At 35.7% G+C, this 27,455-nt stretch overlaps 1 protein-coding gene and 1 pseudogene across 2 annotated transcripts in view; both read left to right on the top strand.

The window, feature by feature from the left end:
* The window catches only part of SOS2 (SOS Ras/Rho guanine nucleotide exchange factor 2), a 98,306-nt gene that overhangs the window by 29,589 nt on the left and 41,262 nt on the right, over window positions 1-27,455 (top strand). For both annotated transcript variants that reach the window (XM_090270844.1, XM_090270843.1), the window contains exons 3-8: window positions 912-1,043; window positions 3,815-3,979; window positions 7,317-7,520; window positions 11,595-11,738; window positions 14,167-14,277; window positions 19,757-19,855. In XM_090270844.1, the coding sequence (XP_090126970.1) occupies window positions 912-1,043; window positions 3,815-3,979; window positions 7,317-7,520; window positions 11,595-11,738; window positions 14,167-14,277; window positions 19,757-19,855 (855 nt within the window). The remainder of the gene's footprint in view (window positions 1-911; window positions 1,044-3,814; window positions 3,980-7,316; window positions 7,521-11,594; window positions 11,739-14,166; window positions 14,278-19,756; window positions 19,856-27,455) is intronic.
* LOC150016731 (large ribosomal subunit protein eL6 pseudogene) lies at window positions 9,560-10,420 on the top strand (annotated as a pseudogene).

The following is a 27,455-nucleotide window of genomic DNA, read 5'->3' as shown; positions in this document are numbered from 1 at the left end:
GTTACATGGGAGTATTTTAACTTTCAGAAATTACTTTTACACTAGACTGCCTATATTACCTTTCCTTTGAAGATTGTTTTTATAATAAGTCAACAGCTTCCAGTATGAAGGAAAATCTTATTTTGAAGTAACTGAGCTATTAAGCATTTCAGGGACTCAGGATTAAAGCATTTGTTTCCCTATTCTCTGCTGAAGGATTGGTCCTTAAATAAATATAACAACAGCATACTTACTCTTCAGTAGCTAAATGATCTAAAAGCTTAATATAATTTAAAAAATAAGAAATTCTGCTAAATTGGAGTTTGATTCAATTATCATTACTTCTCATTATTCATGCCACTTTCTGGTTCAATTTAAAATTAGATGAATCATAATAGTAATTTGAAAAGGCTTGGCTTTTCTTTGCCAAGAGATGCATTTCCTTAAGTCATTCTAAGTTCTGCCACCCAGTTGAGCCTCTAAGAGTTACACGATCTCTCTTCTTTTTAAAATTCTTTTTTATACTTGAAGCTCCAAGATTAGCAAAAGGAAAGTGACTGCATAGTAATTATTAATAATAAATTAACTTTTGCTAGGTAAACACTTTTAACCCTAGAAATCTTACTGTAAAATCATTGATAGAGTATTTTATGCTAGCTTTAATCTCAGCTAATACTATTTTTTAAATCAGTTTCATTTTAATTATGCTTACACTTAAAGGTTCCTGTTTAAATTTTAACTTTTTATTTACCCATGGGAATTATGTGGAATAATCTTGATAGTCCTGTTGGTTTTTTAAAAAAATTTACTTATTACAGGAATCAAGATTTTATGTTACCGTTATCTGCTACCATTAAGAATAGTGGTAAAGTTATATGAATTTTCTACTTAGAGCACTTATATTAATAATAGTACTGCTATGATCTGAACAGGAACGAGTTCAAAAGACCTTTCCTCATCCAATTGATAAATGGGCTATAGCCGATGCACAGTCTGCCATAGAGAAACGAAAACGAAGAAATCCTCTCTTACTGCCTGTGGACAAAATTCATCCTTCACTGAAGGTAATTTTAAGAAATTAAACATTGGGGAAGTTCTTTATAACAAGTAATACTTATATAGTAATGGTCTGTGTTATTGCACTTGAGCGGACGTATATTTGTACTTATATATATTTCTTAATATGTGTACAAAATGAAAATAAGTATACTTTGATAAAATCAGATTGCCTTTCAAATAATATTACAAGTTAATGATAAGCAATAATGCATCTTTGTGGCATCTTCTGATGACTACTACCCCTGACTGATTTTCAGCATTTTTTAAATTATGCTTTATTGATTATGCTGTTACACTTGTCCCAATTTCTTTCCCCTTTGTTACCCTCACCCAGTGACCCTCCTCCCTCCAGCTGTCCCCCCTGCCTTAGTCCATGCCCATTGGTTGTGCATATAATTCTCAACTTCTTCCTATCTACTCCACTCCCTCCTACTATGCTTCTTAATTCCTGCACCATCTCCCTTCCTTTCCCCACTTCCCCTTCCCTGCTGACCTCCCCCCATAATGTTCCCCATACCTATAATTCTTTGTCCACTCTCGTTGCCTACTTAGTTTGCCTTTGTTTTTATTCCCTAGCTTCTGATGTTGGTTGTTGTGATAGTTTTCATTTTAATGTTCATAGTTTTGATCCTCTTTCTCCTAAACAAGTCCCTTTAACATTTCATATAACAGTGGTTTGGATCTGATGAACTCCCTCAGTTTTACTTTGTCCTGGAAGAACTTTCTCTGCCCTTCTATTCTGAATGACAGCTCCACTGAATAGAGTAATAGTGGTTGTAGGTTTTTGCTTTTCACTACTTTGAATATTCCTTGCCAGTCCCTTCTTGCTTTCAGAGTTTCTTTTGAGAAATCAGCTGATAATCTTATTGGGACCCCTTTGTATCTAATTCTCTTCTTCTCTCTTGCTGCTTTTAAGATTCTCTTTATCCTTAGTTTTTGACATTTTGATTATAATGTGTCTTGGTGTGGTTCTCCCTGGGTCCAGTTTTTTGGAACTCTTTGTGCTTCCTGTACCTGTAAGTCTATTTCCTTCCCCAAGTTAGGGAAGTTCTGCTTCATTATTATTTTACTTAATTTTTCCATTTTTTGTTCTTCTTCACCTTCTGGCAACCCTATGATTCAGATGTTGGCCCGCTTATAGCTGTCCCATAGGTTTCTGAGCCTCTCCTCATTTTCCTCACTTTTTGTTTCCTCTTTCTGCACTGGTTGACTGTTTGTTCCTTCCTATGTTTTGATTTGTTGACTTGGTCCCTGGTTTTCTTTCCCTCACCACTTGTTTCGTATGTGCTTTTGCTCATTTCAGCAGGACTAGCCTTCATTCCTTCTCCGTCTTGTTTAAGATCTGCTGTCATGTTTGTAAGCATTCTTATAACCAAAGCTCTGAATAGTGCCTCAGAAATATTTCCTATCTGCTGATCCGTTAGATCAGATAGTTGCTGTCTGGTCAGCTCTGTGACTGGTATCTCTATCTTGATTGCTGCCATCCTGACAGTTTTGTGTTTACCTTTGCTTCCTGGGTGGGGCTGTCACACCTCCTACACTAGAAGGATGAAGCCCCATGCACTCGTCACTACTGGGCAACCCTTCTTACCACACTGTGGCGTTTTGTGTCGGGGCGGTGGTCCAAGATGGATTCTTGCCGCTTACTCTCCGCTGAGAGACTGGGAGCTTCTTCCTCTGTCCCCACCCCCTCCGGCCTTCACAGTCCAAGGCAATGGGGGTCTGCCTTCCCTGGAGTTGGAATCGTGAGCTGATGGGTCTGGTCTGCAGCCAGGGGTGCTCCCCAAGTGTTTCTTGCCTCTTTTAAAATACGGGTGTCAGTGCTTACCACTGTCCCACCACTGTCACCGCAGCCACTGCTGCCAGCATGGCTTGACCTCTCCGCCCCGGCTTCGCCCCTCCTACCCGTCCAGACAAGCACCACTTATTTATAACTTCACACATTGGACTTCCATGTAGCTTTATTTTCTGGAACTCCTGGTTATTTCTGGTTTTGCGGTAGTTGTATTCCTTCTTAGTTGGGGAGGGAGACAGAGTGTGTCAGTCTAGGCCTCCATCTTGGCCGGAGGTCCAACCTTTTGTTGATTAAAAAATACATAGCAAGGAGGAGAGGGGTGGGTGGAAGTGGCAGAAGGTATAGGGGGAATAAAAAGTAGTGGAAAAAATAAAATTAAAAATAATTGAATAAAACTTATTTGAAAAAGAAAGCATAATGTCAAAAACGGTGATTTCAGAACTTTTTTAAAATTAAGCTGTATTTACCACAGATATTTGTATATACATTGGAAAGCAGACTAAGGAATATTATTTAGTCTATAGAAAATACTTGTTGTACGTGGATTTGAATACCCCTTTGTAGCAATTTTAAGACTCTCCCGTCCCCATACATATATTTTATCCTCAATAAAAACCATTGTAATTTGGGGATATTGGTTAAAGCAAGGTCCTTGAATATAGCAGATACTTGTCAAATGGATTTTGGATAATGTATTAATTAAGAGGTTTTCACTGCAGTCCTGCCCAAGATTTCTTTATTAGAATGGATTGTTTCTGTTTGATACTAAACGCAGATTTGTTAGATTAAGATGTTTCTTTTTTAAGAGCCCCTGGTACTGGGACCAATAGCCCATTTTATATCTTATGGTACCTGTTAGTTTTGACATTTGGTTTAAGAAAGTTCTTTATAAGTGAGAATGGTAAATGAAATTTTAAGTGTTTAACTGGTACTTGATAGTGCCATTTTTTAGAATTAAATTGTTCATTTTTTTCCCCACAGGAAGTTTTAGGGTACAAAGTGGACTACCACGTGTCCTTATATATTGTGGCTGTACTAGAGTATATCTCAGCTGATATTTTGAAATTAGCTGGTAATTATGTTTTTAATATTCGACATTATGAAATATCTCAGCAGGACATTAAAGTGTCAATGTGTGCAGATAAGGTAAGTGTTAAAAGGTATTTAAACTTAACTTGAATAATAGTGACTATACGTTACCTCTACCTCCCTCTTTTTATGATTATGTTAGTAATTTTTATAATTCCTGCTTTTGGAAGATAGAAAAATGCTGACTTTACAGACTAACCATGATATTTCCAGATTTTGTTTTATCATGTGACAGGATGAGAATCTTTTTTTTTTTCCCAACAAGAATCTTTTGCCTACAGCAGGGGTCCTCAGCCTCTGGGTGGTGGACCAGTACCAGCTGTCAACCTGTTAGGAATCAGGCCGCAAGCAAAGCTCGCCTGAGCTCTGCCTCCTGTCTCCTCACTGCCCATCCACAGTGTGGGGGTCTGAAACTCACCTGAGCTCCACCTCAGCCCCCCAGCCCGCATTCCACAGTGAAGTGAGCTAAGCTCACCTGAGCTCTGCCTCCTGACATGCCTCCTGACATGCTCCCACCTCCCGTCGTCTTCCCTGAAACTGGCATGTGGTGTCAAAAAGGTTGGGGACTGCTGTTATCCTACAGGAAAGAACACACAAAACCTCAAATTAGTTTAAGAAAAGTAGTCTGGGTTTGTCTTATTTATTTTTTATAGTTTTAGAAAGGCAATATAGAGTATTCAGATACTTTTAAGCATAAGAAGTAATTTTGAAAAACGTACTTTGACTTTATAGAATAGTTTAGTGGGGCACGCACGGGTAGAGAGAAAAAGACTTTGTAATGCCAAAATTACTTCCTTTTGGTAATTTGTTATACTTCTTTCTTCCTAAGGAAAGAAATTGAGTTTTTTCCCTCCCCTTCCCTTTCTTCCCCTTTGACTTTCCTTCCTTTTTTCTTACCTTTTAAATAAATATTTTTGAGTACCTGTTACAGGCTGGTCGCTGTCTGACCATTGAAGATACAACAGTGAACAAGTCAGCAAACCATGTGTTAAAAGTAATTTATTTTAGTGGGAAATACAAATAATGTAAACAACTAATTGTAGCACAATGTAATTAAAACTATTAAGTGAATAAATCAGATGTTTAGGGATGACCAGGAACACTTCACAAAGATGCCACCTAAACTAGACCTGTAAGGTTGAATGACCCCCAAGATATGCCATAGCCCAGTGGTTCTCTGCTTTGACCATACATCAGAATTACCAGAAAGCTTTTAAAGAATACTGATTCATCTCGCCCACAAAGATTCTAATTTACTTAGCCTGGGCTGGGACTCCAAGCCTCAGTATTTTCAAATTTTTGGAAGTATCTCAAGTGATTCTGATGAGCAGTTATGATTGAGAGCCACTGTACTGTGCCATAGTCTCAAATTTTTTAACTTAAATTTCATAGTAAAAATTCTTATTTCTATTTTGACTTTCAAAATTATGATTACATTTTTTTTACTTTGTTTTTATCTTAGACTTTTAGTAAAACTGCCTGTGCCTTGAACCATTTGACAATAACTTGCCAACATAGTTTAGTGTCCTACAAATAAAAACATTCTCCTACATAACAACAGTATAACAATTGAAATCCAGAAAATTTAGTGGTACATTATACCATCTAATCCTCAGATCCCATTCAAGTTTTGCCAATTGTCCCAACATTGTCCTTTATAACAAAATGATCCAGTCCAGAATCATGTGTTGCATTTAGTTGTCATGAATGTTTTTCTGTTTCTTTCTTCAGTCTGAAATAGTTCCTTATCCTTCCCTTAACTTTCACTACCTTGACACTTTTTAGTATTAACCCCAGTTTTTTTTTTTTCAATACCCTTTATTTTTTTCTGTTTTCTCTGGATTAGTTTCAGGTTATGGATCTATGGCAGGGTATCATAGAAGTGATGCTGTGTTCTTCTCATTGCGTTTTCTCACATAGAACACAATTTCATTATTTTCCATTACTGGTGATGTTCACTTTCATCACTTGATTAAGAGGTTACTTGTTAGGCTTCTCTTTCTCTTTCCCCTTTTGCTTTTGTAATTACAAATAAATATTTTGTGGAATATTTTGAGACTGTGTAAATACCTTGTAATTACAAATAAATATTTTGTGGAGTGTTTTGAGACTGTGTAAATACCCTGTTTCTCATCTCACTTTAAGTTTATTCATTTGTTTATTTTAATGTGGACTCATGGATTCTTATTTTATTCAATGGGGCCTAATCCATTACTTTACTATTTAAGTACTCAAAGTGTTCCAGATTTGACCAGTGGGAGCTTTTTCAAGTTGGCTTCTTTGTCCCTATCATTCTTTGAGCACTGTCTTTTGATACAAAGTGTTCTAGGTTCAACTTGTTCGTTACTTGCTGCTCAAGCCTGAAATTGGTTGTTTTCCTGGTTTCTTTTAGTGTTGAATGGTATTTAGCAACCAGGATCTGGGTGCTAGATGAGCCTATTGCTATTTGAGTGTCATCGTTCTGCTCTTAGAGGCCGGATATAGGGAAAATATATATATTTGTGTGTGTATATTATATATGCACACACACATATTTGTTTCCTATGAGCTCACAGATCTCTCCAAACCAAATTCAATATCACAGGTTTATTTTAGCCTCCCCTTTTTCATATTGGTAGTTCCCTTCTCTGAAAGGAAGAAACCTGGCTCCCATTTTCCTTTTTTTTTTTTTTTTAAGATTTTGTTTATTTTTAGACAGGGAAGGGAGGGAGAAAGAGAGGGAGAGAAACATTGATGTGAGAGAGAAACATCAATCAGTTGCCTTTTGTACGTGCCCTGACCGAGGACTGAACCCACAACCCTGGCATGTGCCCCGAAATAAATTTAATAGCAGTTAATGTAGTAAATATGTTTCAGAAAATTATCACACTTTCAATCTTTCTTGTGCTTGTATTGTGTCATTTCATTTTTTTCTCCTTTGAACTCATCAAAGTGCATAAAGCCATCTTTTTAGGTAGGGCAAGGAACTACCATTTTGAATGTCTGCTGTTTGCCAGACATAGTAGTGTACATATTATGTATGTTACCTCATTGAGTTCTTGTATCAGTTTCAATTTATATATAAGGAATCTGACTTTTAAAAGAAGAATCATCTATAACCACAGGTGAATAAATAGTTGAACTAGAATTTTGACTCGAATTGTTCTCCAAAGCTATGCTCTTTTTGCTATTGGGTGTGTGATATACTATTTTTTACTATTAGGTTTATCTTATTCCAGAAATATGTATTTTTCCCCTTCATATTTTCTTATTTCTATTATTTTGAATTTTTTTCATATATATTATCCTTTAATACACACAATTCGTATTGTTTGGTATGTTTAATTGCAAGTACTTTGAAATGGTTTTATAAAAGTAAGGAAAATAAGTTATACATTATTGATTTATTTCTTAGGTTTTGATGGACATGTTTGATCAAGATGACATAGGTTTAGTTTCTCTCTGTGAAGATGAACCTAGTTCTTCAGGTGAATTAAATTACTATGACCTTGTCAGAACTGAAATTGCGGAAGAAAGACAGTATCTACGGGAACTAAATATGATCATAAAAGTGTTTCGAGAAGCCTTTCTTTCTAACAAAGAGCTGTTCAGACCTTCTGTAAGTACCTTTTTGGGTTTGAAACTCTGTCTACCCCAAGTCAAATAACAGCCTAAATTCATAAATAGTAACTTTATATACTTTATGAGTATACAAAACAGATATAGTTTTTTATATAGTATTTGTGGGTTTTAAATATGTGAATATTATATTAATGTAGTAAGTTTGGTGACAAGGAAAATTACATGCAAAATGAGAAAGGGGGTTACACTGGAATGAAATCTTTTTCTGCTATGCGGTATCTAAGATTTATAGTCATTCATTTGAAGATGGTAAAAAAGATGTATGGTTTAGAAAAGACATGCTTTTTACTCTTTTTAGGTAGGTACTTTAAGACAGTAGTTTAAAGTTTTAATAGTGGAACGTTAGAAGAATAAAAGTTTATGCAGAGTATCACATAAAAAAGGCAGAGCTAGTCTGTTGGAAGACAGGGTGGGAGTGGGGAGAGTAGTATGGGGATCCAGGGAGCTTTGTCCATCTTTTTATATCTGTAACTTTGAAAATCGACTCTAAAGAATCCAGCTAGGCAAATACTCTTTTTTCTTTTTTTTTAAATCCTCACCTGAGGATCTATTTATTGACTTTTTAAAATTCCATTTATTTATTTATTTATTTATTTATTTTTGAGGGAGAGAGAGATATTGATGTGGGAGAGAAACATTGATTGGTTGCTTCCCATATGCGGCCCTGATCTGGGATCAAACCCACAGCCTAGTCATGTTCCCTGACTGGGAATCCATCCTGCAGCCTTTTGGTGTATGGAACAACGTTCCAACCAACTCGAGCCACCTGGCCAGGGCAACAAATACTCTTTTTAAAAAAAGATTTCTTTCCTGTATACTGACCATGAAATATCAGAAAAAGAAATTAAAAACAATTCCATTTGCAATTACAACAAAAAGGATACAATACTGAGGAATAAACTTAACAAAGGAAGTGAAGGTCCTGTACACTGAAAACTATAAGACACTATTGTACTGTTGTGAGAAATTGAAGAAGACATACAGAAATGGAAAGATATTTCGTCTTCATTGATTGGAAGAATCAACATAGTTAAAATGGCCATATTACCTAAAGCAATATACAGATTTAATGTAATTCCCATCAAAATCCCAATGGCATTTTTCAAAGAAATAGAACAAAGAAAATCAAATTTGAAAAATTTATAGTACTGTGTTAAGTAAAATATTATTAAAATTTTAAAAATCAGAATTATATGGAACCATGAAAGACACCAAATAGCCAAAGCCATCTTGAGAAAAAAGAAACAAAATCAGAGGTATCACACTCCCTGATTTCAAATTATTCTGCAAAGCTACAATAATCAAAATGATATGGTACTGAGCCAAAACCATACAGTGGAGGAAGGAAAGCCTCTTCAATAAATGGTATTGAGAAAATTGGAAAGCCACATGGAAAAGAATGAAGCTAGACTGCTGTTTGACACCGTACACAAAAATCTTTAAAAATGGATCAAAGACTTACTATTATGTAAGACCTGAAACAATAAAATACATAGAAGAAAACATACATGCTTAAGTCAGGGGCCTTGATCTCAGAGAGGCTTTTGTGAACTTGATCCCAAAGGCAAGGGAAGTAAAAGCAAAAATCATTGAGTAGGAGTACATCAAAATAAAAAGCTTCTGTACAATAAAAGCAACTATAAATAAAACAAAAAGATAGCCTTGGCCAGATGGCTCATTTGGTTGGAGTGTCATCCCATATACCAAAAAAAGATTGTGGGTTCGATCCCCAGTCAGGGTGCTTATAGGAAGCAACCAACCAATCAATGTTTCTCTCTCATATTAATATTTCTGTCCCCACCCCACCCCAGCTTTTCCTCTCTCTCTCAAACCAATAAACATATTCTCAGGTGAGGATTTAAAAAAAAAAGAAAGTCAACCAACCAAATGCAAGAAGATGTTTGTAAATGATACCTCTGAAAGGGGACTAATGTCCAAAAGAACTCATATCACTCAACAACAAAAACCAAACAGTTTAATTTACAAATGGGCAGAGCCTCTTTCCCATCTTGCAAGATGGTGGGTGAAAAAGGTGGGAAGCCTATAGATATTAAGGAGAAGAAAACTGAAGCCAACAAGACTGAAGCCAGTGGCGAGGTTAAGAAGGGTAACCTCAAGGCCAAGACACCTAAGAAGGGTGTCTTGCAGCTGGAACACTGTTCTAGTCAGAGGAATTGGCAGTTAACCTGATCAGCTATGTATTTCTGAAAGGCCATTTACAAGAGGAAGTATTGAACAGCTGAATTCAGATTGACAAGAAAAAGGAGAAAGTTCTTGCTACTGTCACAAAACCAGTTGGTGGTGACAAGAATGGTGGTACCCAAGTGGTTAAACTTAGCAAAATGCCTAGATCTTATCCTACTTAAGGTGTTCCTTGAAAGCTGTTGAGCCATGGCAAGAAACCCTTCAGTCAGCATGTGAGAAAACTGTGGGCCAACGTCACTCCCGGGGATCATTCTGATCATCATCACTGGGTACCACAGAGGTAAGAGGGTGGTTTTCCTGAAGCATCTGAGCAGTGGCTTGCTACTTGTGACTGCACCTCTGATCCTTAGTCAAGTTCCTCTGCGTAGAACACACCAGAAATTTGTCATCGCCACCTCCACCAAAATTGATATCAGGGGTGTGAAAATCCTCAAACATTTCACTGATCCTTATTACTTCAAGAAGAAGCTGCGCAAGCCCAGACACTGAGAAGGTGAGATCTTCGACACAGAGAAAGAGAAATACGAGTTTACAGAGCAGCAAAAGGTTAATCAGAAAGCCATGGACTCACACATTCTGCCACAAATCAAAGGTGCTTCTCAGTTCCAGGGCTACCTCCACTCTGTGTTTGCTCTCACAAATGGGGTTTATCCTCACAAAATGATGTTCTAAATTTCTTATGAAGGACTTAATTAAATACCTGATCTGTTTTAAAAAATAAACTAAAAAAAATAAGCAGAGGACAAGAAGACATACATCTCCCAACAGATATATGAAAAGATGCTCAACTTCACTACCTGTAAGGGAAATGCTATCAAAACCACAATGAAATAGCACTTCACACCTGCTGGAATGGCTATGATCAGTAAGACAAGAAATAAGTGTTGGAGAGGATGTGGAGGAAAAGAAACCCTCCTACCCTACTGGTGGGAGTGTAAATTGATACAGTCACTATGAGAAATTAGGAATAGAGCTACCATATGATCCAGCAATTCCTCTGCTACATATAGACCCCCCAAATTTGAAACATTTATTTGTAAGGGTATTTGTACCCACTCTGGTATCCATTGCAGCATTATTCACGGTAGCCAGGACACTGAAACAACTGAAGTATCCTTTGATGGATGATTGGATAAAGAAGATGTACATATATATATTCAATGGGATATTACTCAGCCATGAAAAAACTAAATCTTAACATTTGCAAAAACATGGATGGACCTAGAAGGTATTATGCTAAGTGAAATAAGTCAGACAGAGAAAGATATATATCATATGGTTTCACTTAATATGTGGAAATCTAAGACAAACAAAACGAAACAAAAATAAATGTAGATACAAAGAACAAATTGATAGTCCCCAGATGGGAGGTTTTTCAGGGATGAGTGAAAAAGATGAAAGGGATTAAGAAGCACATATTGCCAGTTATAAAAATACTCATGGAGATGTAAAGTACAGCATAAGGAACATAGTCAATAATATTATAATAACTATGCATGGTGTCAGATGGGTGCTAGACTTACTGGGGTATGCACTTTGTAAGATATATAACTGTCTAGACACAAGGTCGTAAACCTGAAACTAATATTTTATGTCAACTATAATTGAAAAATAAATTTTTAAAAAACCATTGAGAGTGTTTTCTGATAAATTTATTATGTGTAATCCAAAAGGCTTTTAATTTCCCTTCCTTATTTGTAGTTGACTTTGTTATGTTTTGGAATATATCATATGTCTTGAAATGTCTTGGTTTGTGATCTGGTGAAAATACACTCTTAACATTTATATCACTTTAGTAACTTTTAAACAAAATTCTCACCTCACATCTTAACCTTTTTTTTTTCAGGACATTGAAAAGATTTTCAGTAACATTTCAGATATACATGAGTTGACGGTAAAACTTTTAGGGTTGATTGAAGACACAGTTGAAATGACTGATGAAAGCAGTCCTCATCCCTTAGCTGGTAGCTGTTTTGAAGATTTGGCAGAAGTAAGTTTACAAAACCACTTTATTTTCATTTAAGTCTTAAAGGATGTATTTAGAAATTTAGTAAGATGTTCTTTGTGAAAATTAGAAGATCCTGCTTGCTGCTATACAAGAACGCTTAATATTAAGATTTCTTTTTAATGGCAAGTGCATTTAAAGTAAAAGAAATTTTATTGACCATAGCTGTTTAGCTTTTGTGGATTTTAGTCTTAATTTCCAAAAAATGAAAAGGAAGTTTGTATTTCAATTTTGTTTCCAAAGTGAAAATCATTTTGATGTGTTAAATGTTTATAAAAATAATGTAACTCATTGTGAAAATAGTCACAAAAAGACAAATATAAATGAAATGAAAATCTTTTCATTTTGCAACACCCAGAATGTTTTCCTTATGCAACATTTTCTGCACACACATACAAACCTAATGTGTATTCACAAAAATAGGGTCTTACTCTTTTATTCCTGCTTTTTTTCCCAGTGAATATATCACAAACGTTTTCCAGGTTAATAAATATACTGCAATACAATTTTTAAAGTCTGAAGAGTACCATGTTGTTATGGTAACACCATTAACATTTTCGCTATCTGATACCATTAAGCATGTATGTTGTTTCTATTTTTGTTATTGTCATAATACTGCAACAAACATATTTATACTATGCCTTTGTAGCCTAATAATTGTTTTAGGCTACATTCCTAGAAGAATCATAGTGCTAAAGACTTGGTACGTTTTTAGAATTTCGAAACATTTTTCACATCTTCACTAACTGCCAGTCTAGTGGTAAAGAAACCCCCAGTATCTTACTGTTCTTTAATTTTCCTTTTTTTAAAACTAATGATGTTGAACATCTTGTCATACTCATTGGCCATTTTTATTTATTTTGGAAAACAGGGTTTTAAAAGTGCATTTATAGAGTTCATGTAAATGTCCTAATTTTATAATCTCTAGTTATATTTTCCTGAAAATAAAGATAACATTTGTTACACATGTTCTGTAGACAATGAAACCGATAGCATAGAAATATTCGGTTACTGATGCTTAACCAAAATATTTAGATTTGATTCTTATTAGAAAGTTTTTATATTATGATAACTTGCATATAATTTGTAATTTGTTTGCCTGCTCTACTCTTAAAGATATCATGGTTCAAAAACAATGTGTTTTCTAACTTTTATTTTGTTTTTTATTGTGGTAAAATATATATAAGAAAATGTGCCATTTTGACCCATTTTTAAGTATACCACTATCTACTTCCAAAACTTTTTCACAATCCCCAACAGAAACTATACTCATTAAGTAACAACTCATTCTTCCCTCCCTCCAGTCGTGGGTAATCTCTAATCTACTTTCTCTATCTATGAATTTGCTGAATCTAGTGTAGATATTTGTTATAAGTAGAATCATACAGTATTTTTTCTTCTGTGTCTGCTTATTTTACTTAACATAAAGTTTTCAAGGTTCATCCATGTCATAGCGTGTATCAGAACTTCATCCCTTTCTATTGCTGAGCAGTATTCCATTGTGTGTATATATCATGTTTTGTTTATCCAGTTATTTATTGATGGACACTTGTAGTTTTTCCACCTTTTGGCTATTGTGAATATTGGTGCAATGAACATTGGCACACAAGTATCTGAGTCCCTGTCTTCAATTCTTTGGGGTATATATAATACCTGTGAGTGGAGTTGCTGGGTCATATGGTAATTCTTTGTTTAGCTTTATGAGGAACTGCCAAAAATATTTTTCACAGGGGCTAAACTGTTTTACATTACCACTGGCAATGGACAGGGATTCCAGTTTCTCTGCATCCTTGCCAATATTTGTTATTTCTGGAAAATGTTTTTAAATACAAAAAAGAAACAAATCTCTTAGTTCTAACTAAACATTGGAGGTATTGATTATTATCAAACAATAGGAATTTAAATACAAACATTGGACCAAATATGTGCAGTTTCTACTTTGTTATTTTACTATACATTAGTCTTTGCTTTCTTTGTCTAATTTTTATCCAAAAGAGTAATATCATGAAAAAAGTGGTATCACTTTTTGCTTCTTTGAAAGTATCCTAAGTAAATAAGTAAACTTATTTCAACCTAGGTAAGCCTAAATGAAATTTCAAATCCCAGCCTTCTTTTACTAATGAATACACTTCACTTATTGAAGACAAATGCGTGTAAGCATTTTAATAATTAAACAGAAAGTGACCTATTTTAAGACCAGTAGCTTCTTGTGGTCAATAGCTTAAGGTCATTACTTACATTTTAAATAATTTTCCAGTTATAGCCATAGTTTTGTTTGTCTCTGCAAAGTAGATGGCACAAAGTTCTGAAATCTAGTGAGGACTTGAATAAATATTTGCCATTAAGTAATCTGTGCCAAATTAATAGAAAAGATGATCTTTTAAACCTAACGTATTTTCTTTTTTAAAAATAGGAGCAAGCATTTGATCCTTATGAAACATTATCACAGGACATTCTTTCACCAAAATTTAATGAACATTTCAGTAAATTGATGGCCAGACCTGCAGTGGCTCAATACTTTCAGGTAAACTTAAATCAAATGTTATTTTTAAAAAATAAGACAACTAAAGAGCTCTTTTACCATTTTATCCTTAAAATATTTGTAATTCTGGATTTCTTTTATAAAGCAACTGAGGAAAATTATCAGTAGTCTTTCAAAATCTGTTAATTCTAAGCCTATTTTAGATTGATAAAAACTAATCTGTCCTTAATGTAGAAATCTTTCCTAGAATGCCATCACAAATACTGATTGACCAGAAAAATCTGGCAAATTCTAGATCTAGGATATAGAGATGAATATGGAGACCTATTTCAGGTTCTTACTTTCAACAAGATAGAACTGAAATCGTCTAGAGTGGAGAATATCTTCATGTATACTTGTACTGTCTTCTCTCAGGCCTATAATTTAAAGGAGTTAAATACATTAATGGGAAGTATACAAGTTAATTGGTTCATTAATGCAATTAAATAAAATGAAAGTAATGTAAAGAGACAAATAAAATTTCTGATTTTTACTTTTTTAACACTAAATGAAGGTTGTATTGGCATTGATGACCCTTGACTACTTATCGCTGTAGAAATTTTCTGAATCTGGACAGGCTCTTCTCCCTTAACATATGAATACTGTATGGTCAAGTCTTTATTGTCCTAAAACAAGCAGTAAACCTTGTAATTTTGTTTTTTTTATTTTTTCCTATTTGTAGCCAATTGTCTTCATATTAATTTTTACCATTCTTCATTAAACTATCATTTGTCTTAATCAGGATATATAACACTAAAAACTGTCCTGACAATGAACTTAACCACCAAATCCAGTGGATATTTTGATTTCATTTTTATGTCTGTAGTATTTGTTAGTCCCCTTCTTGTCATTTTGGTTCCCATTATACTTTCTCCTAATTTTCATCTTCTCTGATTTCTTCTTCTTAGTCTCCTTAATTGCAGGTATTATCTAACTTCAATGATCAGTCCCTGATTTTCTGTCCCTCTAATGCTCTCCTTGAATGACTTTATTCATACACTTTGCTTTAGCTGCTGCCTATATGCTAGTGACTTCATATTTGTATTTTCAAGCCTTAACTCTCTTGAGCAGTGGATGTGTGTGTACACTTTTCATATAACCAGCTGCTCTAATCCACGTAGGTATCCCACAGGCACTTCAAATATATAAATGTTCAAAACTGAACTTACTATCTTTTTCCTGTCTTGTTTACTGGGTGAATTCCCATTATTATCTTCTACTTTTATTCAAAAACTTGTCAACTTGGAATAAAAATTACATCTAATTCTCAAAATTTACTTCAATGAAGGAATAATTTTTAAGTTAATCTTATATATAGATAAAAATCAGAAAGTAAACGTTTGTTAAGTAGAACAATCTGTCTATAAGATCTTTGCATACTCATTAAAAGCACTCACATTTCTTGTTTTGTTCCTTTTTTATTAGTAATTCTTACTGTGGGATTTGAAAGTTTAGGACCCAATTACTTAAGGTACTGAAGTTGAAAAAGTTAGATAAAACTTCTTTTCAGACTGAACTCACTTGTACTATATTAACTTAAAAAGTTGAAGTACTGCTTCATTTAAAAATAATAATAAAATTCTTTAGAAGTTGTATAACACACCTTAAGAATATGAGCTTTAGCCCAATTAACAGTTGTCAAGTCTATTGAACAAATTATAATTTAATTTTAGTTAACAATATGTGAGGATTACGGGAGCATTTACCTATGAGGATATATATATTTTTAAAGATTTTATTTATGTACTTTTAGAGAGAGGGGAAAGGAGGGAGAAAGTGCAGGAGAGAAACATCAATGTGCGAGAGATGCATTATTGATCAGTTGCCTCTTGCATGCCCCCAGCTGGGGCCCTGGCCCTCAACCCAGGCATGCGCCCTGATGGGGATCGAACCAGTGACCTTTTGGTTCACAGGCTGGCACTCAATCTAGTGAGCCACACCACCCAGGGCAAGGATATATTTTAAAAGTAGCATATCATATTCTTTCTTCAAATTATATATTGCTGTTGTTTGTATTTAGTTGAAGAGAAATACTGATTTAAATAAATTAACCTTAATGACATTTAAAATCAACATGAGTAACTTTTGAATCCCTCGTAAATTTTAGAAAACCATTTATTTTACCGACTATTTTCAAAACTGGGATATGTGTAACCCTACCTATAAACTAAGATCTTTCAGGTGATATAAGGGCACAGATAACTTTAAGGGAATCAGTTTCTAGTCTGCCTGCCACCTTGTCTTTGTTTTTGCATTCTCTTTTCTGATTTCTCTTATACACTACCTATCACCATATTAAATTTCCCATTATGCATTGCTCCTAGGTGTAAAAACTTTCAGGGCAACAGTCAGAAAAAAATGTATTGCTCCTGAAACAAGAGTTTTGATGGGGTTCCTGGACCCAATTCCAATATGAGGAGGTGGTTCACTTCCACCAACAAATAAATCACGAACACCAACAAGAATTCAGCTCAGTTCTGACACTAACTACTGAAGATAGGGTCAGATTCCACAGGTTAAGGGTTCAATCCTGCAATACTGTGCCTTCCAGCTCTCCACCCCCTCACACCCATACACACACACAACACGTGCACACACTTCAGATGCCAGCAGCAACCCAGGCTCTTACCTTATCTGACCAACTGGTGATACTGGAGATTCCAGCAACTCCCTCCTTGGGTATAATATGCTAAAATGGCTCACAAAATTCAGAGAAACATTTTACTTAACTAGATTACTGGTTTATTATTAGAGGATGTTAAAGGAAGAGGATATTAAGGGGTATGAGTCAACATACCCCTTAGTGAACACATCACAGATACATAGGGTGAGGTCCTGAACAAAATAACTTGTCCTTGTGGAGCTTGGGGCCTCAGTATGGCAGCACATGGAAGCGTTCTGGTTCCCCAGTGTGGAAGCTCTCCAGAAAGACTGATGAGTCCTCTTCCTGGATTTTTATGGGGCTTCATTAGAGGTTTAGGTCAACTAAGTCACTGGTCACTGGATGTTGAACTTAAATCTCCCGTCCCTCATCCCTCCCCTGAGGTCAGGTCAGGCCAGGAGTTAGGACTGAAAATTCCAAACCTCTAATCACAGGGTTGGTTCTCCTGGCAACCAGCCCCCTGGTCTAAAAGTTACCTTTAACATAACAAAAGGCACTTTTTTTTTTACTCTCTAAACTTAGAAAATTCCCAGGGTTTGGGGGAGCTGTGAGCATAGAACTGTGGATAAAAACCAAATATCTTATAAATCACAATATCGTAAGTTCGTTGAGTGCAAAGCAAAGAGTTCCAAGAGAATTCTTTTATTGTTAAGAACTCTTGGTAGTTGAAATGGCTTGTCATATTTATCTAACTAAGAATTAAGTGAGTTGATTGCAACAGGACAAATATTAACTTTTTAAAAAGCACTTCACCAATCATTGGACAACGGGGTAAAGGAGAGGGAGACTTGTAAAGTTAAAGTTCCCAAACCGGGACATTAGCTTCTTCCAGATGCTTCTTGTACTTAAGACTGTGACATTAACATGTGTATTTGAATTAAAGAATGAAGTCTGAGTTTTTGCAGAAATTAAGCTTGATCTGTTTATTTTGGTAGTGAAGATTGGCTTGGTCAATTAAGTTTTATGACAGACATTTTTCATAAATTAAATGAGTTAGATTTGAAACTTATCACTGTTCGGTGAAATATATTTAAATTATATCTACAGTATACATATAACATCCTGCTGCTGAACAAAAAAGGGGATTCAGCTGCCTACCACCACAGAAGGCAAACTCTAGAGGCAGAAGCTGGTTAGAAAGGAAAGGTTTTTATTTGGATGCTGAACAATATGGGAGAATGGGGACTTGAGTCTTGAAAATCATCTTCTCTGCAAAACCCAGACAAAACCTAGCTGACCTCAGCAAGACCAAAACAAAAGCCAATACCATGAGTTCCTGCTCCATTTTAAACTACCGTCCTTTGGAAACTGAGGTGGCTGCTAAGCAGTCATCCAGGTAGCTTAACTTGTACCCAGATGCTGTCTGGCTTCTGGTTCACTCCTGGAGTCTGCATGTGGAGCTGGCATGGCCATCACCATGCAGCTGCTAGGGCCATGAGGTCCCGTGCTCTTTGGCTGGAGAGCACACGAAAGCACCAGCAAATGCGCCACCATGTCAGCAAGATAGAGAGACTCCCTCCAGGAGGTCAAGGGCCCTGTCATTGCTAAGGTCACGTGGTCCATGAAGAGAACAGGCCAGTGCAGGTCCCAAGCCATGAGCAGGAAGCAAGAGAGTTTCTTTGTTTCCCTGGGTTTATATTAGCTTTGGGTGTGGGATGGACCAGGTGCTTTCTCAAAATGACTAATCAACTCCCCAAACCTTTGTGTGCTTTGGGTGGGTCCACCTCCCAGCCAATCCCTTCTTTTCCAAGGCTAGACTAACAGGCCTCTGGTCCAGTACCTCCCCCTGCCACCATATTGGGTTATATTGTGCGTATGCCTGCCTTCCCCTAGTCCCATCCCAGTCAGGTACCAGAAGTGGGTAGGAAGTCTTTTTCCTGTACCCAGTTATCTTGTTAGCTTTGCACGTGCTCAGTGTAAGAACCTTCCCCTGCCACCATCTTGGCCGGAAATGGGGGGAACTCTCCTAGCACTCTGTCGACTCTGTGCCTCCCATGCTCTAGTCCTCTCATACAGCAAGTTGCCCACACTTGGGGCCCATTGACAGGAAAAGGGACCCTGGAAACCCAGCACAGTCTCTCAGGCAGTGTCGAGGGTGGCCACAGCGGGAGAGGCAGGGCATCAGCTAGGAGCAGGACTTTTGCAACAGGGGTGGAGCATCTACTAGGCATGTGCTCGATTACCCGGGCAATGTGTCCTCATGCTCAGAAGCAAAACTTAATGTCCTTGCCATGGCTCCAGAAAGTTTGTGATTGGCTGCACACTATGCCCTCAGGGGTCCAACATTCAACCTCTGTGCCCAAGGGGTATGGCTTGGTGCACAAGCGGCTCCCAGGTTCCATTCCCATGGCCTACCTCTATCTCCTCCAGTGACTCCTCCCACTCCCTGCCCTCATACTACTCCCAGCGGTCTGGACAGGCTGTGCATTGATATCAATCCCTTTAAAATATTCTTTGTAAGTACTTAAACTTGAAGCATTTCAAGTGGTGACATAAAAATGTGTGAGAAAGTTCATAGCTTTTCAAAATTCCTGTAGAGTATGTTGAACCCAAAATTTTTGAAGAAAAGCTAAGAGGACTATTGTGAAAGTTATTTTAGCCATATAAGAGATGTAGAAATGTATGTATTTAATAACTTTAACGAATAAAAAGGAGAAAAATACTTGACTGACAGCACTTTGATTTTAATATAGAACATGTTTTCCATTACATTATAGTTTTGATGTCTTTATCTTCTGTTTTTAAAAGCTATTTCTTTATGACACTGTTGTTATATATCCTTGATATCAGAGATATAATATTAACCATTTTGCTTTGCAGTCCTTTGCTGATGGTTTTAGAGAGGCAGTCCGTTATGTCCTTCCACGCCTTATGCTGGTGCCAGTGTATCACTGTTGGCACTATTTTGAATTATTGAAGGTAAGATGAAAGCTTTCTGAACCAAAAGTATTGCATTTATGAGGCTTAAAATTAATATTTTAAAGTACTTTCTATTTATAAAAGTAAAGTATCTTCAATGTCTACCTTCTTTTCACAGACCATGGAGAAAAGTTTATAGTTCTTACTTCATATTATTTCTAACTGGTAGATAGAAACAGGAAAATATCTTTGTCATTTTATAATATAGACCTCAAAGTACTAACATTTAAAAAAAATTTAATTTTCAAAATTATCTTTGGAGACATACAGCAACAGTGGTTTAACTTTTATTTTAAATAGTAATAATTTTTTATACATAACATTGTTTTAAATTTCTATCTTGCTTTTAACTTATTAAGAAAGGAACTTTAAAAGTTCACATTTTTTTCACGCAAAGTAATATTCTTCCTTTCTTAGCTAGAACCCAAGTAGCAGAGATCAGTAAACATAAAAATATATTGAATTCCTAAAGTTTCTAATAAGCAGTATAAACTTAATTATAATAATAAAAGTATGTAATAAAACAATAGATGGCGGCATAGGTCAACACGCTTGCTTGCTGGACAACATCAAAACTACAACTAAACTACAGAACAGCAATCATTCAGAAGCATCTGAAGTTTAACTAAACATAAGTCCTACAATTACAGAATTAAAGAAGAAACCACGTTGAGACTGGTAGGAGGGGTGGAGACATGGAACAGGCTAGTCCCACACACATGCGTGGTGAATAAAAATTTGGGAGGGATATCTCAGGAGTGAGGAGTTCCAGCACCAACCAGGGCCCCTAGCCCAGGGTTCCAGTGCCAGGAATGTAAGTCTCTATAACTTCTAGCTATAAAAATTCCCAGTGGGAATTGAGGTTGTAGAAGACAGAAACTGCTGGAATCACAGGCAGTTCCTCTTAAAGGGCCCACACACAGACTTACTTGGACTCACTCCCTCTTAGCTCTAGCTCCGTAGCAACAGATTGAAAGGCATGAAAGGCATCAGAAGTATACAAGGAGGAACTGAATTGTCTGGCATCAGCGTGAGTGCTGGAGGACAGCTTTCTTCCACACAGACATGCTGGAAGAGGTCATTGTTCCTTTTCTAAGCCTTCCCCTTACAGAGACAGCAGTCGGGTGCCACATCTGAAACTCTGTAAGCCCGGCTCACACTGTTTGCCCCATTCTAATGATTCCCTGAGACCTTGCACTACCCAACATTCAGGCCAACCCAAGCTGTTCCCACTGGCTTTTCCATATGAATGGCTTGTCTTGGCCCATTCTTCTTATTTTTCTAAATTCTCTAAAATAGCAGTATCTGGCTTCAGCAAGCCCTATCCCTCTTGTTAAGTGGCCCCACGTCTGATACTAGCTGCAGATGGCCTTGGTTCACAGATTGGCCTCTCATGGGCACCTCCAAGCCCAGAATAGGTGACTAATGCTGTGTGACCCCAGACAGAGCACAGGTGGTGGCTGGCCTTGTACATGCCAACAGCAGTCAAGGCTTAACTACAGGAAGAGGATGAACATAGACCACACAGTTGGGAGCACCTTGAGTACCCAGCTGGGGTAATAAAGGAGGCTGTGCCACTGGACCATATAGGATACCTACTACACCTACTACATTAAGCTGCTCTGTCAAGCCTGGGAGATGCAGTAGGTCTACCTAATACATAAAAATAAACAGGGAGGCTGCCAAAATGAGGAGACAAAGAAACAACCCAAATGAAAGAACAGAACAAAACTCTAGAAAAAGAACTAAACAAAACAGAGATAAGCAATCTATGAGATGCGGAGTTCAAAATACTGGTTATAAAAATGCTCAAGGAACTTAGTGAGGACCTCAGTAGCATAAAAAAGATCCAGTCAGAAATGAAGGATACACTACTTGAAGTAAAGAACAATTTACAGAGAATCAACAGTAGAGTGGATGAAGCCAAGAATCAAATCAGTGATTTGGAACATAAGGAAGCAAAAACACACCCAAGCAGAACAGCAAGAAGAAAAAAAGAATCCAAAAAAAGTGAGGATAGTGTAAGGAACCTCTGGGAGAACTTCAAGCATACCAGCATTAGCCATGTAGGGGTGCTGGAAGGAGAAGAGAAAGAAAAAATTGTAAGTTATTTGAAAACACAATGAAAAAAAATTTCCTGACTTGGCGAAAGAAACAGACATACAAGCCCAGGAAGCACAGAGAGCCCCAAGCAAGATGGACCCAAAGAGGCCCATATCAAGATACAACATAATTAAAATGCCAAAGGTTAAATACAAAGAGACAATCTTGAAAGCAGAAAGAGAAAAGCAGTTAGTTACTTACAGGGGAGTTCTCAGAAGACTGTCAGCTGGTTTCTGAAAAGAAGCTTTGCAGGCTAGAAGGAACTGACAAGAAATATTCAAAGTGATGAAAAGCAAGAACATACAACCAAGATTACTCCACCTTGCAAAGCTATCATTTAAAATCAAAGGACAGATAAAGAACTTCTTAGACAAGGTAAACTAAAGGAGTTCATCATCACCAAATCATTATTATATGAAATGTTAAAGGGTCTTCTTTAAGAAGATAAAAAATACGAACAATAAAATGGCAATAAATATATATCTTTCAACAATTGCATCTAAAAAACAAAATAAGCTAGCAGAACAGAAATAGAATCATAGATACAGGGAACGTTTTGATGGCTGCCAGATGGGAGGTGGGTAAGGGGGATGGGTGGAAAAGGTGAAGGAATTAAGAAGTACAGATAGGTAGTTATAGAAGAGCTATGGGGATGTAAAGTACAGGCATAGGGAATATATGGATGTGGACAATGGTGTGGGGATTACCTGAAGGAGTAGGGTGTGCTGGGTGGAGGGGGACAAAGAGGGAAAATTTGGCACAATTGTAATAGCGTAAACAGCAAAATTTAAAGATTTAATATAAATGTGAATGTGTTATATAATAAATATAATGTGTAAACACACCAGAAGTAAACCACTACCCTGACTTTAATGGCAGTTTCTTTCTTTCGCTTTCAGTTTAATCAGTTATGCATATATCACTAAAATACATACATATGTGTATATGTGTGTGTGTATGTATATAAATGTGTGTGTGTACATATATAGTCTTTCTGAATTTTATATAAATTAGATCAAATTTTATGTATTATTTTCTATCTTACATCTTCTCTCAAAGTTATGTTTGTAAGATTTATCGATGTTTTTGTATGTTATTCTAGTTTAATTTTCTTCCAGTTTGAACAAACCATGATTTGTTTATTCTTTTCTAGTTGTTGAACAGTGTTTTGCTCTTAACAATAACACTTGCTATGGACATTCTTGTACATATCTCTTGATACACATGTGCATGCATTTTATTTCTCTAGAGTATACACCCAGGGATAGAATTGCTTGGTCATAGGGTATGCGTATTTTCAGATTTAATTGCTACTACCAAGCAGCTTTACAAAGTGGACTGTACAATTTACACTCTGGCCAGAATGCATGAATATCTCTCTTTATGCATATTTTTGTCCTTTTAAATTTCTGCAATCTGGTGTATTTGTAATTGTCTCTCATGGTTCTAATCTGTATTTCCTTCATTATTAATGAACCTGGGTATAGTATGTTGATTGGCCTTTTGGGTAATCTTTTGTGGAGTTACTTAAGTCTTTTGCTATTTTAAATATTTTATGTGGTTTGTCTTTGCATTCCACATTTCTCTTTGTTTTTGTTGTTGTGCATTAATTAAGCCTGAATATATTCCATGTTTATTCTGAGGGTTAAGTGTCACTGATGAATGATGGGTAATTTCCCTTTATTATTCATTATTTGAAATTGTAACACAATACTACCTAGTTATAAAAAAGAATCTGCTGCCTTTGGACAGGCATCAGAATTCGAGTGTTTCTTTTTCCACTTCAGGTTTAATATACATCTTCCCTTGATATTTAAGATCCCAGGTGGGTATATAAAGAGGTGAAGATTTTCTGGGAACTTTCCATTCCCATTTTTTTGCATCATAGCTACTGATCTTCACTGATTCCAGCTAACCTGTAAGGATTTTTGCCTTCTTTCAGATTATTTCCATTTTCAATATATCTTGCTCCATAAAATTTTCTCCTCTGAGTTTTTTATTGCTCTTCTATAAGCAAGGCATCTTTCTGCTTGAGCATTTTGTACCTCTCCTTGAGTACACCAGGCTGTTGGCTCAGAGAACCTGTTCAGACTTTCTCTAACTTGTTAGTAATAATATTAAAATAAAAGCCAGAATAACTATATTTTGTAGGCATGTAGGCATGGTATTTATTTGATGATTCCTAATGAATGCCTACCTCAAGAATTCTTTTTTATGACATCTTCTAACCCATAATGTATGTTGTTGGAGCTCACTAGCTTTTGTGCACAAATAGATGAGCTGCTTGATTGTGTATATTTCCATGGAGACTAATGGATCTATAAAGAACTCAGAAGAAGGATTGCAGGCTTCATATGAATAATACATTGGCAGCCCCAGATGTATATTTGGATTCCTAAAAATTTTTAGGTAATGTTCATGTCTAATTGGATGTCTTATCATTAGTGTTATAGTTGCCTTCTAATATTTTCCAACATTTAATAATCCTGGTTTGACTCTATAATTGAAGATTATTACTTCCCATCTGGATGTTTAGTTTTTAAAATCCCCATCATGGTCCCATACACCAAAAAGTTGCAGGTTCAATCTCTCTCTCTCTCTCTCTCTCTCTCTCTCTCTCTCTCTCTCTCTCTCTCTCAGATCAATAAAATGTCCTCGGGTAAGGATAAAAAAACAATCCCCAAGGTCTGCATCTAAGATAGGATATCAGCTATGATGGCCTGACTCATCCTGAGGCCAGAGCTACTACTTTTATCACCAGTTAATCACTGGACTCCCAAGTACTCTTAGCCATTGTGATTTGGACTGGTAGTTGGTCAGTTAATTAAAATAGAGCAGAGAATTATAAAATGAACTCATATATATTTTATTGTAATAAAAATAAACACAGCCCTGGCTGATGTGGCTCAGTGGATTGAGTGCTGGCTTGCGAACCAAAAGTTCACTAGTTCGATTCCCAGTCAGGGCACAAGACTGGGTTGCGAGTCAGGTCCCCGGTTGGGGGCACACGAGAGACAACCACACAGTGATGTTTCTCTCCCTCCCTTTCTCTCTCCTTTCCCCTCTCTCTAAAAATAAGTAAATAAAATCTTTCAAAAACACACACACAAAACCCCTGCAAATAAACATTTATATGTATTTATATGCTAATCTCTTCACTTAGGGTAAAATCTTTTCTTTGAATATGAATCTTTGTGGTTTAAGTCACAAAAATTATTTTCCATGATTTCTATTTTCCTTTTCTTTTAGATGATACATGAACTTGAAGGTGCTTGTAAAGCAATCTTAGTGCAGGAACCTATGTTTTTATTATTCTTCCAAATCATTTGCATTTGTCATTCCTATACCTTTTTTAAGGGACTTGCCTTTAAAATTATTGAATGTTTTCACATAAATATTGTTTTTTATACTTATTGCTTTGACTTAGAGAATGTGTGATACATAATTACAACATCAGCACAACTGGCGTAAACATTTGGGAACACATATTGCTGATTCTTGGTAAGCATATGACTTAATTAGTAGGATCCAAAGGACCTACATATTTTAGAAAGTGTCCCATTTATTGATATATATAGCATTTATTGTCCTGTGGGAGTCACCCTGTATGTTATACACTGGGAATGGTCCATAGTGAAAATTATATTTAACATTATGACTGTATACACACACACACACACACACACACACAAAACAAAGTTTCATGCAGTGTACTCTGATGTAGTCTCTTCCATTTTTTTTTAAAAACTACTATGATGCACTAATAGTTATACCATTTTACATCACTAATAACAATGTACAGAGTGCCAGTTTCTCCACATCCCTGCCAACATCTGTTATTTTCTGTATTTTTATGTTCTGGTAGTAGCCATCCTAATGGGTGTGAGGTGGTATCTCATTGTAGTTTTGATTTTCATTTCCCTAATGGTGAGTGATAGTGAGCATCTTCTCTTGTGCTTGTTGGTTATTTGTATATCTTCTTTGGAGAAATGTCTATTCAAGTCCTTTATCCATTTTTTTATTTGGGTTGTTTGTCTTTATTGTTGTGTTATAGGAGTTCTTTATGTATTCTGGATATTAATACCTTACTATATATATCATTTGCAAATATTTTTTTCTATTCTGTAGATTGCCTTTTTGTGATACTGTTTGGGATCAAGTCCTCATCCAAAAGAAATTTCATTTCATGTTACGCTCACTTTGGGATGAGACCCATAAGAAAAAAGCCTGGACCAGTGTTATTTAAGGCTTTCATATTCCCTTGGTGATAGTAGACACAATCCTGAAGCAGTTTTAATTTCAAATATCTGCTTCAGTCATATACCATGAAAAATTTATGTGTGGACATTTTATTTAAATATTATTCAAGTTTTACTTCCCAGAATCAGAATTTATGATAAGCAAATAGAAAAACAACTGTATAATGAAAAATGATACAACATCATATATAGTTTGCCTGAAATTATTTTAAGAGTACGTTATTGGATTATTCTTATTTGTAGCAATACTTTAAAGTTTATTTTATAGGTAAGATTTTTTTTTGTTCTTTTCCAACTTAAACCCCTTGGGGTTAATCACAAACTACTTCAATTTTCTATTTTTTCTCAAATAATTATTAGATTTTTTTCATAACATATATTTCAAATTTTATGTAAGAGGAAAAAAGAATAAACAATTTATTTCCTGATTTATAAATAACTTTATAATATGCTTCTTATATTTTAAGAAAAAAATCTTAAATTTATCCTTTTGTTATGAAGAACATATCTATTCTTTTACTTCATAACTGATATATTCAAAGACAAGTAACATTCTTTTGCTCTCTAAATCTCTTATCATTCCTTGGAAATTTGGTAATGGAAAGGATAAATATTCTCTTCTCAAAAGAATTTAATCTCTTACTTTAGTTTAAAGCTTAACAGGAAGACCTAGTATTAATAACTAACAAGGTTCATTGTGAAAAGCCAGTATTTCAACTATGAGACAGTTGATTTTTTTAGGTAATACTTATTTACACTTTACTGAAAACATAGGAAAAAGTTACAGAAGTGGTATAGTGAACTCCCTTTACCTGGATTTATTAATTATTAACAGGTACTTGCTTTGCCACTGTCTTTGTGTTCCTGTGTGTGTCCATATAAGTATATTCATTACATCAATATCTTGAGATAAAGACTATTAAAAGAAATGCTGTGACTCTTGAAAATGGTTATGAAGAATATTTTACTGCATAATATATACTCTTTCAGTATTGACACATCACTCAAGGACATCTGAAGAAAGATAATGCTTTTTTAATTTTAATTTTAACCCAAGGATATATCCATTGATTTTTTTTTTTAAGAGAGAGAAATTAAAGGAGAGAGCAAAAGAGAAAGAAACATCAGTTTGAGAGACAAACATCAATTAGTTGTCTCCAGAATGCATCTGTATCAGAATTGAACCCACAACCTATGTATGTGCCCTGACCGGGAATCGAACCTACAATTTTTTGGTG

The sequence above is a fragment of the Furipterus horrens genome, unplaced genomic scaffold (assembly GCF_987537825.1).
Source record: "Furipterus horrens unplaced genomic scaffold, mFurHor1.1.pri manual_scaffold_3, whole genome shotgun sequence".
NCBI lineage: Eukaryota > Metazoa > Chordata > Mammalia > Chiroptera > Furipteridae > Furipterus > Furipterus horrens.
Note: the sequence above shows the minus strand (reverse complement) of the source record. Positions and strands in the feature narration are given on the sequence as shown.